General features: G+C 43.6%; 1 protein-coding gene across 8 annotated transcripts in view; it reads left to right on the top strand.

The window, feature by feature from the left end:
* Window positions 1-13,985, top strand: part of MITF (melanocyte inducing transcription factor) — a 142,691-nt gene extending 128,706 nt beyond the window's left edge. For 5 of the 8 annotated variants that reach the window (XM_035106664.3, XM_035106663.3, XM_035106667.3 and 2 more), the window contains 5 exons: window positions 337-454; window positions 2,374-2,448; window positions 4,870-4,945; window positions 5,923-6,070; window positions 9,176-13,985. In XM_035106664.3, the coding sequence (XP_034962555.1) occupies window positions 337-454; window positions 2,374-2,448; window positions 4,870-4,945; window positions 5,923-6,070; window positions 9,176-9,580 (822 nt within the window). In that variant the 3' untranslated portion in view covers window positions 9,581-13,985. The remainder of the gene's footprint in view (window positions 1-336; window positions 455-2,373; window positions 2,449-4,869; window positions 4,946-5,922; window positions 6,071-9,175) is intronic. The other 3 variants (XM_088662418.1, XM_035106665.3, XM_088662420.1) reach the window with 1 other exon arrangement.
* The last annotated feature ends 2,575 nt before the right edge of the window (window positions 13,986-16,560 follow it).

Genomic DNA, 16,560 nt, shown 5'->3' with positions numbered 1-16,560 from the left:
GAATTGCATTAGCAAGTGGCCAACAGTGCAAAAGGTTCTGGTTACAGGTAGGTAGCCGTGTTGGTCTGGGTCGAAGTAAAATAAAAAAATTCCTTTAGTAGCACCTTAAAGACCAACTAAGTTTTTATTTTGGTATGAGCTTTCGTGTGCATGCACACTTAGTATGCACTTAGTGTGCATGCACACGAAAGCTCATACCAAAATAAAAACTTAGTTGGTCTTTAAGGTGCTACTGAAGGAATTTTTTTATTTTAGTGCAAAAAGTGTTAGCCATCATTTTGCTTCAGCTCTCTGCATCCAAGGGAAATAATCTGTACCCTCGGTTGTCTTCCCCAGTTACCTGTCTCCGGCAATCTTGTGGACCTCTATGGCAATCAAGGCATGCCTCCCCCCGGACTCAACATCAGCAACTCTTGTCCTGCCAACCTTCCTAATATAAAAAGGGAACTCACAGGTAACTTAGAACAGTATGTTTCAAAATGTGCATTTTCCTATAAAGATGCTCCTAGGAACTTAAGAATTCTGCTGAACCTATAAATTACCGGTAATACATTTATACCAGGAACATTGGATGCTGAATCAGGCCAGTGGTTTACCTTGCTTAGTATGGCCTACTCTGACTGGCAGCAGCTCTCCAAAGTTTCTGTGTTTTCTAGCCTCACCTGGAGATGCCAGGTATTGAGCTACCTGCACGGAAAGCAAATGCTTTGCCACTGAGCTACAGCCCTTTTCAAATCAAAACCCTGCTGGACCGGACAGCTTGGTATCCTTTTCCCAGGTGTTAAAAGTGCTACAAGTCAGTTGGTGCTTTGAGTATACACATCGGGCACATTTTTAATCCATAATGTATGAAGCACCACAAGCATGCAGATGTCTATAAGCTGCGGATTCCAGCTTTTAAGAAGAACATTGGTTGCGATGGAAAAGAATTGGGCTGCTGCTTAATGTATATTTAAAAGGAGAAAAGACCACACATGTCAATTTATTTTAGGGTATCAAAGTACAAAGCATCTCAGGAGGCATCTCTTAAGTCCAAATCACTCGCCACAGGATGCTGTATAACAGACAGTGGACACTTAGGGGTGCCATCTACCAATCTGCCACAAAAGTGTACAGTGTACCTCGCAAGACGAATGCCCTGCAAGACGAATTTTTCACAAGATGAATTGACTCGCGGAACGAATTAAATTCATCTTGCGAGGCACCACTGTAATTGCAGTGGAAATGCAGAGAGCATGGTCAAGGAGAAGGAAATCTACTCATTAATCTTTTGGTGCAAGAAGAAGAATTAAGGGAATAAGGAGAAACTTTGATAAGAAAAGTTAATTTTGTTGTTGGGCTCGCTATGGCTGGCCTTAATGGTTGCCATTCATACTTCTGCCATTCATAGTGGTGGAAAGAATCGATGATTGTAGATCATTGAATCTGTGAAGACGGTGCTGGTCAAACCCATAGCAAATGGGTGGTTAGACGCTTGCCTTTTTAAATAATCTTTTAAGTTGCTCAAGGTTAGACCGTATCCCGAAGCAGTTCACATAGTGTACTCTGAAAATAAATGATCCTGTGTTGAAACGTGAAATGTCAAGTTCCCTCAGAAAGTTCATTGTACTAGTCACATTGTACCGAGCCGCAGTTGCATCTATGAATGGATGGGACAAGTCATGAGTGCAGAGTAGTGCTCCCATAATGTCTACCATTTGCTTAGTTTTATTTAACGAACGAAAAAATAACAAGACTCGCAGCAGGCAAAGATAATGCACCATTGTGTTGTATGCAGCCATCAGCAAGGAAGATGCTGCTTTTGTTCATTATTTTGTTTTTATAATAAAGGGCCCTGTATTGCCCTAACTTGGAACGTAAACTAAAAGGGGCCCACACAAAAGATGTACTATACATTTTGTGTGCCTGACCTTCATAAACTTGTTAACTCCTGCATATGTTGCCCTTTCCAGTTTGGTTTTCATATTTAGGCGCGAGAGATGTTGGCTTTATTTCCCTGCAGAAAGCAATGGCTTCCATGGAAAAGGACAACCGTTTTAATATCCCTGGTTTTACTGCTGTCTAAAGGGAAAGTGTTACTTAAATACCTTGCCCACTTGGAAAACTTATTCATCAATTACTAGTAGCCATGTGCCTGGCCCTGAAAGTTTATGTTCCAAACTTGTTAATCTTCCATCCTGCAGCAATATTTAGGATGGGGCATACTAAATAGTACTGCGTGATAATATGCTGTGATATTAAACAAGAAGAATTGCAAGGCCTTGTGCTGATGCTGCATGCAAAAAGTGCACGTGAAATGTGTGGATGTTTACTTGGCTTCACGCTGCCTTTCTTACATATCTCTAATTCTAATTACTTCGTTAACATGCATAGCATGTGTATTTCCAACAGAGTCAGAGGCGAGAGCGCTGGCCAAAGAGAGACAAAAGAAAGACAATCACAATTTGAGTAAGTTTCTTGTTTCTCATTATTTAATTTGTGAAAATGATGGCTTAATATTCACACATAATGTTCTGGAATTGCTTTTACCACACAGCCCCTATTGAAATAGGTTAGATTTGCCCTCTTCATTCCTGGATACTTTCAGATGAGTGTACATTGTAAGAACAGTGCTCATCAGCCATGCAGTTTTTGGTTTTGGGGTTGTTTTTTGCAGCAACAACATGACATACCTGCCTCTATTCTCCCCTACCCTTTAATTTAGATTTGCCCTTTCCAGGGAAAATCGGTTAAGTTCAAAATAACCAAAACTCTTTGCGTGACAAAGCTCCCAGAAATCCCCAAATAGCTCACAACTGACACGATATTTTAGGTTTGGGTTTTTGGCATTATTTTGGCCACAACTTTATTCAAAATACATTTTAATTCTGAGTGTTGGCTTAGGCTTTGGTTAATCCATCTGTCCACTCTAAGGGATAGGACTATTTCCATCTGACCCACGTTGGGTCAGGACCATTCCATCTGACCCATTTGGGTTAGGACCAGCTCCGACTTACCTAATGGTAGGTAAGTCAAGTAAACACCCCAAGGGATTGGAGGTACTGTTCACAGGCACTCTCCTCCCCCAAGGAATGTTCCCCAAGGCTCGGCTCTGTAATGGCCGCACCATCCTTGCCTATGGCAGGATGAATGGACTAGAGTCCCTGAGCCCCAGGATTCCTTTAACGGAATACTTCTATAAGGAGCAAGTAAGGGGGGTAGGCATTTTTATGCCATGCCCCTCCTATACCAATTTTTAATCAAAGCCTAACAGCCAACCTAACAAGTTGTGACAAGTTGCTTGTCAGTAGGCAAAAACCAAATGGCAACAGCCAATCAGCCAAGTGGCAAAAATCCTACTGGGCCCCTGAATACAGGAGACCCCCGCGAACGGGCAAGTAGTGTCGACTAAGCCTAAAGAAGAAGCAGCGGGCGGGTGGGAGATTCGAAGGCTTGCCGAGAGTGAGGAAAAACGAAAGTAACATGGACGTTAAGTAAAAGGCTGCTGTCAATCAAAGTCTGTGGCACGCCCCATGACTCAGCCTAACTACAGCCCACCCCCTCCCAGATTTCTTTTGAGCTCGTCTGCAACCCCCACTACACTTTAGGAGTGTAATGGGCTTTGTAGATTAGGCCCCCATCTAGAAACAAAACTCACCCATTTCTGCAGGGTTTGTGCAGTTGAAATTCCAGTGCCTTGTACTTTGCGCAATTTTTGGTCATCAAAGTGCCTTGCTGAAGACGATGTGATTCTGAAGGATCTTCAGATGCAAGTCACAGAAGTCTTAGATCGGGCATCCACAAACTGCGGCCCTCCAGGTGTTTTGGCCTACAACTCCCTAGCTAACAGGACCAGTGGTCAGGGATGATGGGAATTGTAGTCCAAAACATCTGGAGGGCCGAAGTTTGGGGATGCCTGCCTTAGATGCTACCTAGAGATCCTTGAAGAATTTGGATGCAAACTGACCTCACAGATTTGTGTGCAAATCAGACCTTGGCAAACCACTGGGGCTCATACTTCAAATGTCCCAACACAGTTCTCAGCTCAAAAACAATATCAATAGTGAGGATTCTTGCAGAAACATGGCATAACAGACCTGGGCTTGGATCGATAATTCCTCCGATTTCCACTCATAGGAGGCTTCTGCAGGAAGAGGAAATGAGATATTATTTTTGTCCTCCCTCCCTCCCTCCCTCCCTCCCTCCCTCCCACAACATCCTGTGCTTCTCTGGGAATTCTCAGTAACAGTATAGGAGGGGCTATGGGGCACTATAGAGGAGGGGATTATCAGTGAACTGCATCCTCCTTTCCTCATGTTGGATCTCAGTCATTTCTAGGAATGGAAACAGCCCTTCAATTCATGGGATGGACACCAACCTCCTGTCTGGGAAAACAGAATTTGATAGGACCAAGTTTGAATTTAGACGATGCTTGGTGATGTGTAATCTTACCAGAAAAGAGGTTTTGTGGTTTGGGAAAATATTGGGTATGTGGCCAAAGCAAAACAAGATTAGTCTTGTTCATCTTTAGTCATAGATTTAAAACCAGTAAAGGATAACAACCATGTGTTAGTAAGTTCTAAAAGATTTCCTCTAATGCCCTTCCTAGGTCACTCAGATTAATCAGCAGAACTTTCCACTAACTTCCAATGGGGGAGTTGGATGATGTGCTTGGAAAACAGATGTGGCCTCAGACTTTTGTGGCAATTAAAAAAAGAGCAGAATGAGGTTTCCTCCTTTCTTCCTGCTCTTTAATCAATGCATCTCTAAGTCCCATCTCTACTTATGTAAAATTCTTATATCTGCAGTTGTATTTTGCAAGATATTTTTGACAATTATGTTACCTTTTGCACTGCCATTGATTACTAATTTGTGTTGATTCCTTAAAAGTTGAACGAAGACGGCGATTCAATATTAACGATCGTATAAAAGAACTTGGCACTTTGATACCCAAGTCGAATGACCCGTAAGTACTGTCAATGTCCTAGAACGAGTTATCAAATGCGCGCGCGGGGTGTGTGTGTGAAATTCTTTTGAGAAATTTGTGGGTGTTCCTTCTACGTAGAAGCTCTGGAATACTGTTGTGACATAGGGCAGCTTGGGTGCATTTAATCCAACTGCATTGCCAGTTCCACATACATATTCTATGAACTTGTTTAACTATAAACATAACCTGGAGTCCTCAAAACTACAGGCAAAGGCAACATCCGGCATCCAACAAAATAGTGGATAGTAATCAACGTTTTGCTCAGAGTAGAGCTATTGAAATTAATGGACCCAGGGGCGTAGCAAGGCACCGTGACACCCGGGGCAGCAAATTGCCATGCCCCCAGGGGATCCGCATTGCTACGTAACAACATATGCATCGCTAGGTAGAGGGGGATCGCAACCCCCCCGCGAATTCAAAACAGAACCTAAACGGAGCGTCCAGGCTCCAGGTAGATAGCCCACTAGTGCAGCACACCCGCCGCACCAGTGGGCTATCTGCCTGGAGCCTGGGCGCTCCATTTAGAAGTCGCAGGGGGGCGATCCCCCTCTACCTAGCACACATGCACCAGTGGGCTATCTGCCTGGGCGCTCCGTTTAGGCTCCGTTTAGAAGTCGATGCTGCACATGCGTGCTAGGTAGCCACCTGCGTCCCCCTAAAAGCAATGTAGGTCCGCCTAAAAGAACAGAAGGTGACTTTCCAATGAGAAAACATTGATTAGCCCCACTTCCCAGCAAAAACAAAACAAAACAAAACAAAAAGGCTTTGTATTATGTTGTTTGAGTGCAAACCTATTAAATCCTCATTTTTTTAAAAAAAAGAAAAGATGGATTACACTAAAATGGAGCATATTAATGTAAATGCATTTTCTGTATTACAAATGTTTCTCTCCCCACCCCCCAATTCCCTCAATGCTGCTTCTTTACAGATTTGATTATTCACATTCCATCTTGCAGGGACATGCGTTGGAATAAGGGAACTATTTTAAAGGCCTCTGTGGACTACATCCGCAAGTTGCAAAGAGAACAGCAACGTACAAAAGAACTAGAGAACAGACAAAAGAAACTGGAACATGCCAACAGGCACCTTTTGCTCAGAATACAGGTTTGCTGATTAATGCATAAATATAACGGAGCTTTAGATGTGTGTGTGTTTTCCAGATTGCCCCCTTAATATCAGTCTGCCCAGAAACAGCAATCATAAGAACATAAGAGCTGCATTCAAATGATCATATTTCAGGCAATATGTTGTTGTTGTTTAGTCGTGTTCGAGTCTTCGTGACCCCATGGACAGAGCACGCCAGGCACTCTTGTCTTGCACTGCCTCCCGCAGTTTGGTCAAACTCATGTTGGTAGCTTCGAGAACACTGTCTAACCATCTTGTCCTCTGTCGTCCCCTTCTCCTAGTGCCCTCCATCTTTCCCAACATCAGGGTCTTTTCCAGGGAGTCTTCTCTTCTCATGAGGTGGCCAAAGTATTGGAGCCTCAGCTTCAGGATCTGTCCTTCCAGTGAGCACTCAGGGCTGATTTCCTTCAGAATGGATAGGCAATATAGGACGAGCCTTTTGCTTGTGCATGCACCTCTTTCTCCTCTCCCATTGTGACGCACCAGAATGAAATGAAGACGTTTCAATTAACCATAGTTTCCTGTTTCGTCCAAACTGGAAACGATGGTCACCACTTTCAGAACAAGCCAGGGGTTGAGCCACAAAGGCTCTCACATGGTTAAGACAAGTTATGACCATCCAGGTGCAATCAGTAAGGCAACATGGAAATACTGTAGTTTCCAGAAGGCAGAATATGTGCTTTCTAAATGGATACAGTATTCAGGACTAGCCCTAAAATTTCCTCACGCCTTATTGGACTACCCCAGCCAGCATGGCCTGTGGTCAGGAATGATGGGGATTGGCAAGAGTGCCAGTTTGGCCATGGTTGCCTGGGGCCATGGGTGCCATGCAGTATGCATGGCCCTGATGCTGAAATTTGTGGGTGCCCAGCCCCTTCATGGGGAATTTTGTGGGTGCTTGGGCACCCAGGGCTCCAGTGAGCTGGCACCTATGGGGGTTGGAGTTTGACAACATCTGGAGGGCACTACATTAAAGATACGGAACATCTTAATAAACCACGAACACATAAAGCAGAATCCTTGCGGGAAAAAGTTGCCCTGCTGAATGATTTCATAAAAAAAAGAGGGTTTAGATAGAACTGTGGTTCAGGGGAAGACAGCAACTTCAGTGAAGGGGCGTTTCCCTCATTCCCACTTCCTCTCGCATGCACTGTGCTCTGTAACCAAGCAGATAGAAGTCATGGCCTCATTCTCTGCGACACCAGGCTCCCTATACCTGAACGGTAAAGGAGGTTGTGGATTATTTATTTACATTTTGTTTATATATTAAACATGCTTAGGCTCATCCTTCTTCTACCTAGAGATCAGAATGGGCTACAATGCAATACGAATGGGTGGACCTGTCAGTTTTGGTCTCTCTCCATTTTTCCCACATCAGTTGGTCATTTAAAGCACACACACACACACACACACCCTCATGAAAATTCATCAGCCTTTTTGTGCCTCTTTTCTCCTGATAGGCACATTTTTGTATACAGCTCTGCCTAATATATACAAATTTTGGCAAAACGGCTTCTCTAATAAACTGGATGTTTGTATGTTGTTTTCACTATATATGCGTATCCAGGCACATATTACCCCAGTACTGTATATGCATATATATATATATATATTGTACACATTACTTGGCACTGCAAAATTTAGAGAAAGGCAAATTTCGAAGGGTGACTGTGGTTTGGTTTGTGCATCATTTTGCAAAGTGTGACTTAGGTAGATCTGAACAGAACATCTCCCCCATTTGTATCACAAAAGTGTTAGGAACATAATAAAAAAAAGCAATAGTGTGCATATTGGCTCCACTTTGAGGCCATCGTGTCAAACTGTAACGCAGAAGGTTGAATCCAACCAAGACATTGTGGAAGCAACTTCCTCTCCCTCCAAGCCTCCCTATCTCAAGCTCTCATCTAGAGGGTTGTGGTCGCATCCAGTGGAGATTTCAGGGGCAGGCACACAGGAGGAGCAGAGGAAGGGCAAGTTGCATTGTGTGGTCATTCCACTTGTGCCATGACTTTGTAGAGTGGAGCTCAGAGAATGCAGCAGTAAGCAACAGTGGTGAATAGCCACTGGCAACATGGCAAACCTTTGCAAAGTCCTTTTTCAGCAGAGTGAAACTTACACAACGAAAATTGCAAATATCAGTGCAATTATCCGCTTCTAGGGACAGTTTTGTGTTTGTGTGGTAGTCTGGTTCCCAGCCTCTCCCACCACAGAGCAGGTATTTTAAAACAAGCAGATACATTAAACATAACATGATGTCAGGGACTGGACTGAGGAGGAATGGTTGGACCCCCCCCCTCCTTCCTGAACCTTCCCGAGAAGAGGAATTACAACAGTGGTTTGCAGAAGGTCATAGTTCAGAGGCTGCAGAGGGGAGGCACTGGGAAATATTAGGAGAGCAGCAGGAAGAAGAAGCACCAGGGGAGAGACAGCTGACAGACTCAGTGATTTTAGAAAGCATTCCTGATCCATGTCCTCATCCCAGGACCTGGTGTGCTTTGAGAGTAGTAGAACAGAAAGCTCAGAGGCAGAAAGCACACATAAGCAGGGATGATGTAGAATAGTAGAGATTCCCTGAAGCCTGACACATGGATTTACTGCAGGGGTCAGCAACCTTTTCCAGCCGTGAGCTGGTCCACCGTCTCTCAGACCATGTGGTGGGCCGGACTATATTTTGAAAAAAATAATGAACGAATTCCTATGCCCCACAAATAACCCAGAGATGCATTTTAAATAAAAGCATACATTCTACTCATGTAAAAACACCAGACAGGCCCCACAAATAACCCAGAGATGCATTTTAAATAAAAGGACACATTCTACTCATGTAAAAACATGCTGATCCACAGATCGTCCATGGGCCGGATTGAGAAGGTGAATGGGCCGCATCCGGCCCCTGGGCCTTAGGTTGCCTACCCCTGATTGAATGTAACATATACATTCACCCTAGGTCTATTTTGCAGGGAAGTGTCCATTTCCATAATTAATAATTATTCTTCAAACATGTTTATTGTGTTTGAGAATAATTATAATAAGAATAATTGTTTTTCAAACACGTTTATTGTTCTGTGTGGTTCTCTACAACAGGAACTTGAGATGCAGGCTCGAGCACACGGACTCTCTATCGTGCCGTCCACAGGCCTTTGTTCGCCAGAGATGGTGAACCGGCTCATCAAGCAGGAGCCGGCCGTCGACAACTGCAGCCAAGAGGTCCTGCAGCGCCATCCCGACCTGTCTTGCACAACCACTCTCGACCTTACCGACGGCACCATCACTTTCAATGACAGCCTGGCCAATGTGACTGAGTCAGCTGCTGGCACTTATGCTGTCCCTACGAAAATGGGCTCCAAACTGGAAGACATCTTGATGGACGATACCCTCTCTCCCGTCGGGGTGACCGACCCCCTCCTTTCCTCGTTGTCTCCCGGGGCGTCGAAAACAAGTAGCCGAAGGAGCAGCGTGAGCATGGAGGAATCTGACCACACTTGCTAGTGAATGCAAATTAGAAAGGCTCTTCGTGGACTTCTTTGTTTCTTGATCAGTAGATTAAGTAATTTGCTCTGTTTTCTTAATAACTATCTTTTAATATAAATCTTCAAATAGCCCAGTGTATGTGACTTTTTTAAATGTTTGCAGAGACTTGTATATTTTAAAACTACCAATGCTTCCAAAGTATTGTACTGCATCTGTGAACCAGATTCGCCAAGAGCTCCAAAGTGAGCTCATGTCTACTTGAAAGCAATAGAGTTAGACTGATCGCCAAGTCCATGATCCACAAAAGGTGAAACTTCCTGTATAACTGTAAATGATGCCCATTGACGTGGAAATGAAACGTAGAAGAATGTAAAGAAACCAAAAAAAGGACTAGCTTTGTAAAACTATTTTTTTTGTGTTGACTTAATAGTGCCTCCTTTTAAAGATACAGTACTTGTTAATCCAATTTAATCTTTCCCAAGGCATTAAATATAATATGTATGTCAGCGGGTCACCTGTACAAAAACTAACTCACGGTGATCTCGAACAAAGTACAAGCTAGAATGAAGGAGGGAGAGACACAGAGAGATATTCAATGACATTGACATGTGGTTATTTTTGTTCTGGTCTCCAGTGAGTGGACAACCTCCTAAATCATGGTTCAGTTTTTGGTTTTTTTTAGAAATCACTTTTAATCATGGCAAGAAATCTATACTGGTATTTTAACAATGCAAGACTGGTGAATATTTCAAGCTCTTAACAAAACAAAAAACTTAGTACCTTCTGTCAATTGGATATAACCAATTGGATTTTGTTTTTGTTTTTTAAATTGCATTGTACAGTTACCTGATTTGCATGAATTTTTCACTTTTTTTCATTCTGAGTACATTTGTATTTTATTTGTAAGAAAATGCCTCTAGTTATCACAATGATTTTGTTTTTAACATTTTAAAACCCCGCAAAGGGGGTTGTTCTGCATTCTCTGTACACACTTCAGAGTAAGCTTTTGTGCAGGTTCCTGTCTTTTCAAGAGTGGTTTTGTGACTATTTTATATATTACAGTCTCACTTGGAAGAAATGTTTTGACACCGACAGAGCTTTAAACCATAGTACAGATTTAGGTCTAGTTAACAAGACGATGCCCTGTATAAAAAAAAAGGAAAAAGGAAAAAAAATTCCCAAACTTAACATATTTATTTTTAGTGATACAGGACAAATAGAAATATGCTTGAGAAACACGGTTGCTATATCCTTTAGTGCGCTGTTAGATTTTTTCAGGTTGAAAGAGGATTTTACTATATCTGCAGGTATTAACTGTTACTTGATCCCAACGTTGTCAAGTTTAACCATGCAACAGTGTTGTCGTGAGAGCATGTTCTGTGCATTATCTACTCCAGCGTAGTCCTATGCAATAACAGTAGTGATACTTGTATGATTGTCATGCCTAAATATTTATACAGTGGTTGTGTGGTCTTACCAGTGGAGAAAGTGATTGGCTTCCTGCCCTAGCAGCCACCCAGCTGACTTGCAAATGGCAGGGAAGCATATCTCATTCAGAGTGAAGTGCCTTAAATTTAGCCGTAGTCTCCATGAACTAGCACTGACTGAAGTGTGTGACCTAAGACCGTTTGGGAGGAGGGGATTGCTGATGGTGGCTGATGGGTGGGGCACAGTGCTCGTGACGTGAAGCAAGAGCACCCGAATCTTTCACCCAAGCCTGTGCGAATTCTGACACTATTTCCAGACGTCTTGGACCTTTTCTGCTCCAGCTTTGTTTCTGTGCTTTGGAAACCTGAGCTATAGGCAGCTGGTGATTCTTCAGAACGCTAGGATGAAAGCATGGCGACGATCAGGATACGTTAAGTCTCAAAAGGAAACAGCTGCTGTATAGTTTGGTTAAGCATCTGTGAAACCACTAAGGCCAAATCGTGCTCCTTTGTAAGTGCACCACTAAACTTGGGGGAGCAAGACCTGGGCCTCATCTTTGCAATGCCAAGAATCCATATAGACCCGTCTTCCCTAAGCTGGCTCCCTCCAGATGTTTTGGACTACAACTTGCATCAACCAGCACGGAGTTGTAGTCTAAAACACCTGGGGTGCACCAGATTGGGAAAGGCTATTGTAGACAAAAAAAGAGAGGAATAATCAGATGTGGGAACTCTGGTTTGAAGGAACAGGAAGGCATTTTCTCCTAACCTCAAAATATCTTCCAACTCAATAATTGCATGTGGTAGAATTTGACTATTATCTGGCCAGCGATAATGGTCACAGATGACTGTTAATGTAGGAGTCCAAATTTGAACTGCCTTAGTGCTGACAGCGCAATCCTAACCATGCCTGCTTGGAAGTAAATCCAACTGAATGGGGCTTACTCCCAGGTAAGCGTGGTTGGGATTGCAGTGCTAGCTTTCGCAGCGAGTTAAGAACCCCGATCTGTAGCTTGACCTGGTCAAGTGGGTGTTTGGCCCATCATTAGCAATGTGGTGCAAGTTACAGCTCATGAAAGGTCTGTTGCCATCTACAAGCGATGGAGTACTTGTAGTCTTCTAGATGTTCCAGCTCCCATCTTACTGGACCTCGAGCCATGCTAAAGGAGCTAGAATCTAAGAACCATAGCTGCCAAGTTATCCCTTTTTTTTAAGGGAAATTCCATTATGCTGAATAGGCTTCCTCGCGAGAAAAGGGAAAACTTGGCAGCTATGCTAAGACCACCTGGAGGACTGCAGATTCCCAGTCCCTGGGGCATACTAGCAGCTGGAAGCTAGTTAGAATTTCAGTGTGGAAAGGAAGCTTATTTTCGCCCCCGAAATGGGAGAACTGGGTTCAAATTTTATCCCAGCTATAGTCTGCTTCAGTGAAGTCTTGATCCTTAACAATGCAAATGGCCTGTATCTTTAGAAGTAAAAAGTAGAGAACTACAGCTGTGTGCACCCTGTACATATTAGCTTTTCTAGATCTTGGCTTCTTTTTTTTACTTCAATGGAAACCATGTAAAATATGCACATTAGGCAAGCTTACATATTTGCTTGTTTTGCACAATCTATTATGTTTCATTTGTCATTGGGACAAGGTGTCTACTTTAAGTGGACGCGTTGAAGCTCAGACCTACCCCCATCCCTGCTCCTCACGACACTGGACATCCTTTCTCAGGCTTCAGGCATTATTTATTTTTTCACACTGTCAAGCCTGTCTTTGCACAGCAAGGACTAGAAACTTGCTTTTAACAACGATAACAGCAGCAGCCTAAGATTTTTTTAGGATGCTTTGTATCATGTTTAGGTACCATATTCTGTGATTGCAAATACAAAGCCCTGATTATAGTAGTGATAACAAATGAGACATAGCACAACTGTTCAGTTAAGAAAAGCTTTTTTGCCAGGGTTCAACTCAGCGGTGTTTTTGGATCAAAAAATAAAATTGAATCCTACTCTGTGACTGAATTGCAAGCGTGCTTTGCCATGGCACACTGGGAAATGCAAACTTCCTACTTTAGGTCTCTCTTGGATCAGATTTATGGCTCATTTCAGCTGGATCATGCATTTCCAAAAATCCCTTGGGCTTTCTCAACATTGCACGTCAACATTCTCCCTTGGTTACTTTGTTTTTTTCCTCTCCTCAAATTATGTTTGGAGCCCCTCTGTCTTTAAGGTGGAGTTTTCATATCACCCACATCAAAATCTCTTGGAGTGAGTAGGACTTCCAGAATTGCAAGCTTGGAATTAAGGCCTTGAATGAAGCCGTTTTATTTGTTTTATTCCGAACCAAGAGCTGCAGTACTGATAGGCCTTAAAGTGTGGTGCTTCTACAGGGGAAGAGATGCTGGGGACACTTGCTAGGTGGTAGGAAATCATGGGAGTGTGTGTGGCTGCTCTGACATTTCTTCAAACCACAATAATTACACAAGTCCAGATGCCAAAACTGGGGAGCGAGTCATGATACGGCTAGCTAGGTACACGGAGTACCAAGCAATTTTAACTGTTGCCAAAACCATGCAAGACATATTAGTGCCATGAACATGTTCCTTACTACTTTTAGATAGATAGATGATAGATAGATAGATAGATAGATAGATAGATAGATAGATAGATAAAGCAATATTAACTCTGATGCCTATAAAGCCTTTAGGAAGCATATATGGAGAAAAATAAAGCAAAGCACAAAATAATGCACTTACCATTTTTATTTTTATTTTTTTGGACATAAAATGCACTGGTGAAAAATGGAAATTGATGGTATCAAAGGCCTCTGTATCTTGAAAAAGTGACATAAATGACTGCCTCTTGTTCTGGATGCTTAGTACCATGCTGTTAGTGATCTTTTCACCTGCTGTCGGCCACAGCAATAAGTTGTGTATGGTCCATCGCACTGTAAATTATGGATCGATATTAATGTTAGCCAATTAAATAATTCGAACTGTTCCTAATAGATGGATTAAAGTGTTTGGTTTTTCGCACAACGGCTACATAATTTGTGCACGGTGCAAATGAAATGCTTAGCGTTGTGTGGACCTATGGACTGTGTTTCCAGCTTTGTGTGAGTTTGCGTGACAAATGATAGCATCGGGCTGAAGAAGGAGGGACCGGCTGTGTTCCTGCACCATCTCCCCTGTGACTTCTTGACATTGTCTCTTGGGCATCCATTTAAAACGGAGTCTTCCCTTGGATCCATTTAACTGACAACTCAGCACACCGTACAGAATCTTTCTCTCACAATCCTTTTTATTTATAATATTTGAATGCAGTATATGCTGGTGACGCTTTTAAAGTTCACACTTGAGTTTACGGTGTGTGAGTGTGCTAGCCTTCTGCCTAAGCAGCTGCTCACACCCCTCCCACTCCCAAATTATCCAGACCCCCCTCAAGTGTCCTGATTTAGTCGGGACATCACAGATTGGCAGAAGCCGCCCCAGCTTCTCTTCCCAATCATGAATGTCCCTCGCACTGGTCATGCCAGAGTGAGGGACTGAAAGACAGGAGGCGGCTGGCCTGCTAGAAGGTCGGCCCAGCCTGCAATGCTTTTCCCGACATGGCACAGGCTGGGTGGTGTGGAGGAGGATAGCTAGACAAAGGTAGGAGGGGGGGGTGACCGAGGAAGGGGTTGGTGGCAGGGAGAGGACGAGGGACAGGGTCAGTAGGTTGGGGGCTGCTCCAAATTGCCCTCCCAAAATGTTGGGGGGGGGCAGGGTATGAATTATCCCATTGTTTCAAGTACCCAGACTGAATTCAGTTGGGCTTACTTCTGAGTAAACAAATGAAGCCTTGCACTGCATGTTGTAGAAAGTTGGATTGCTTTGGTGCAGAGTGGAGAAAGCAGCAAGACTTGAAAACATGCCCAGTTTAACCCTCAATGCATTGCGACAGTATCATAGTCTTCTCCCCTTCCCTGAAGTGCTGCTTGATTTGCATGGAGATAGAGACAAGGCCTTTCCACATTTTATTTTCTTGAACTGCAGGGTTTTTCCACTGCTTCGTGTTTGTTGTTGTTTAGTCGTTTAGTCGTGTCCGACTCTTCATGACCCTCCGTGTTTAGCAGCTTCCAAATCCTTCCCAGACCACCCTCTGCTCACCAGCTCTGCTTTGAAACGCCAAATGGTTTTACCTGCCCAGAATGGGTCCTTGAACTCTGCTAATACGGTACCTCATGCATTTTGGGGATGGAGGATAGCTGTGTGTGTGTGTGTGTGTGTGTGTGTGTGTGTGTGTGTGTGTGTGGATTGTTGTTGTTGTTTAGTCGTTTAGTCGTGTCCTACTCTTCGTGACCCCATGAACCATAGCACGCCAGGCACTCCTGTCTTGCACTGCCTCCCGCAGTTTGGTCAAACTAATGTTCGTAGCTTCGAGAACACTGTCCAACCATCTCGTCCTGTGTCGTCCCCTTCTCCTAGTGCCCCCAATCTTTCCCAACTGTAAAGGCAATAATTTTAGCCTACTGTAAAAAGGCAATAATTTTAACCCATTGCTCTTGTCAACCTTTGCTGTGGCCCTGGCTGCCACTTGGATGTGGCCCTCACAAGGCTGCCCAGAAGAGAATGTGGCTCTCAGGCTGCACAAAGTTTCCCACTTCTGAAGTCTACCACAGGGATGAGCAAACTTTTTCAGCAGGGGGCCAGTCCACTGTCCCTCAGACCTTGTGGGGGGCCGGACTATATTTTTTTTGGGGGGGGATGAACGAATTCCTATGCCCCACGAATAACCCGGTGATGCATTTTAAATAAAAGGACACATTCTACTCATGTAAAAACACACTGATTCCCAGACCTTCCACGGGCTGGATTGAGAAGGCGACTGGGCCAGATTCGGCCTCTGGGCCTTAGTTTGCCTACCCATGGTCTACAATGTCCAGATGCAAGAGGGCAGGGCTGCTGCTCTTATAACAGTTGTGTAGAAGAGGGGTGCAGGTTTCTGCAGGTGCCAGCTTGTCCCCTTTTTGCATCAGGCCACCCTATCCCTGAATCTCCTGGGATAAAGAGCTCCTAGACACAGAGACATGCTCAAGAACAACAAAAATAAATCATTCAAGGATCCAGGTTACCCAGTTTGTTGAGGGTTCCTCGTGTAACTTCATGCCAACACTTGAATCCTAAAGTAATTTCTAATACTTGAGTGCACTAGAATTACCTCAAATAATTGTGTACACCGTTGAAATGCACCGGAATTGCAGTTTCATAGATGTGATTCCAAAACTGAAATTGAGTCTGCCTAAAAATAAGAAAGCCTTCTTGCTGCTAATGCACATTTTATTTGCTTCACGTAGGTTTATTTGCGCCATCTGGTGGGCTCAGGCCAGTATTACAGATGCACGGTGCAAAATGTTGGGCAAAGTGAGAAATGTGTACAACCTTTTTAACCGTATGAAATACATCCAGGAGACCCAAATCTTGGCTTAGAAACCGCTCGTTTTTATGGGTTTGAAAAAGCCCCATGGCACAAACCAACTGCCATCTTCCAGAGCGCCTTATAAGATAGAGAAACATAATTCTTCACAATTTTGTTCCACTA

This window comes from Zootoca vivipara, chromosome 2 (assembly GCF_965207765.1).
Source record: "Zootoca vivipara chromosome 2, rZooViv2.hap1.1, whole genome shotgun sequence".
NCBI classification, from domain to species: domain Eukaryota; kingdom Metazoa; phylum Chordata; class Lepidosauria; order Squamata; family Lacertidae; genus Zootoca; species Zootoca vivipara.
Note: the sequence above shows the minus strand (reverse complement) of the source record. Positions and strands in the feature narration are given on the sequence as shown.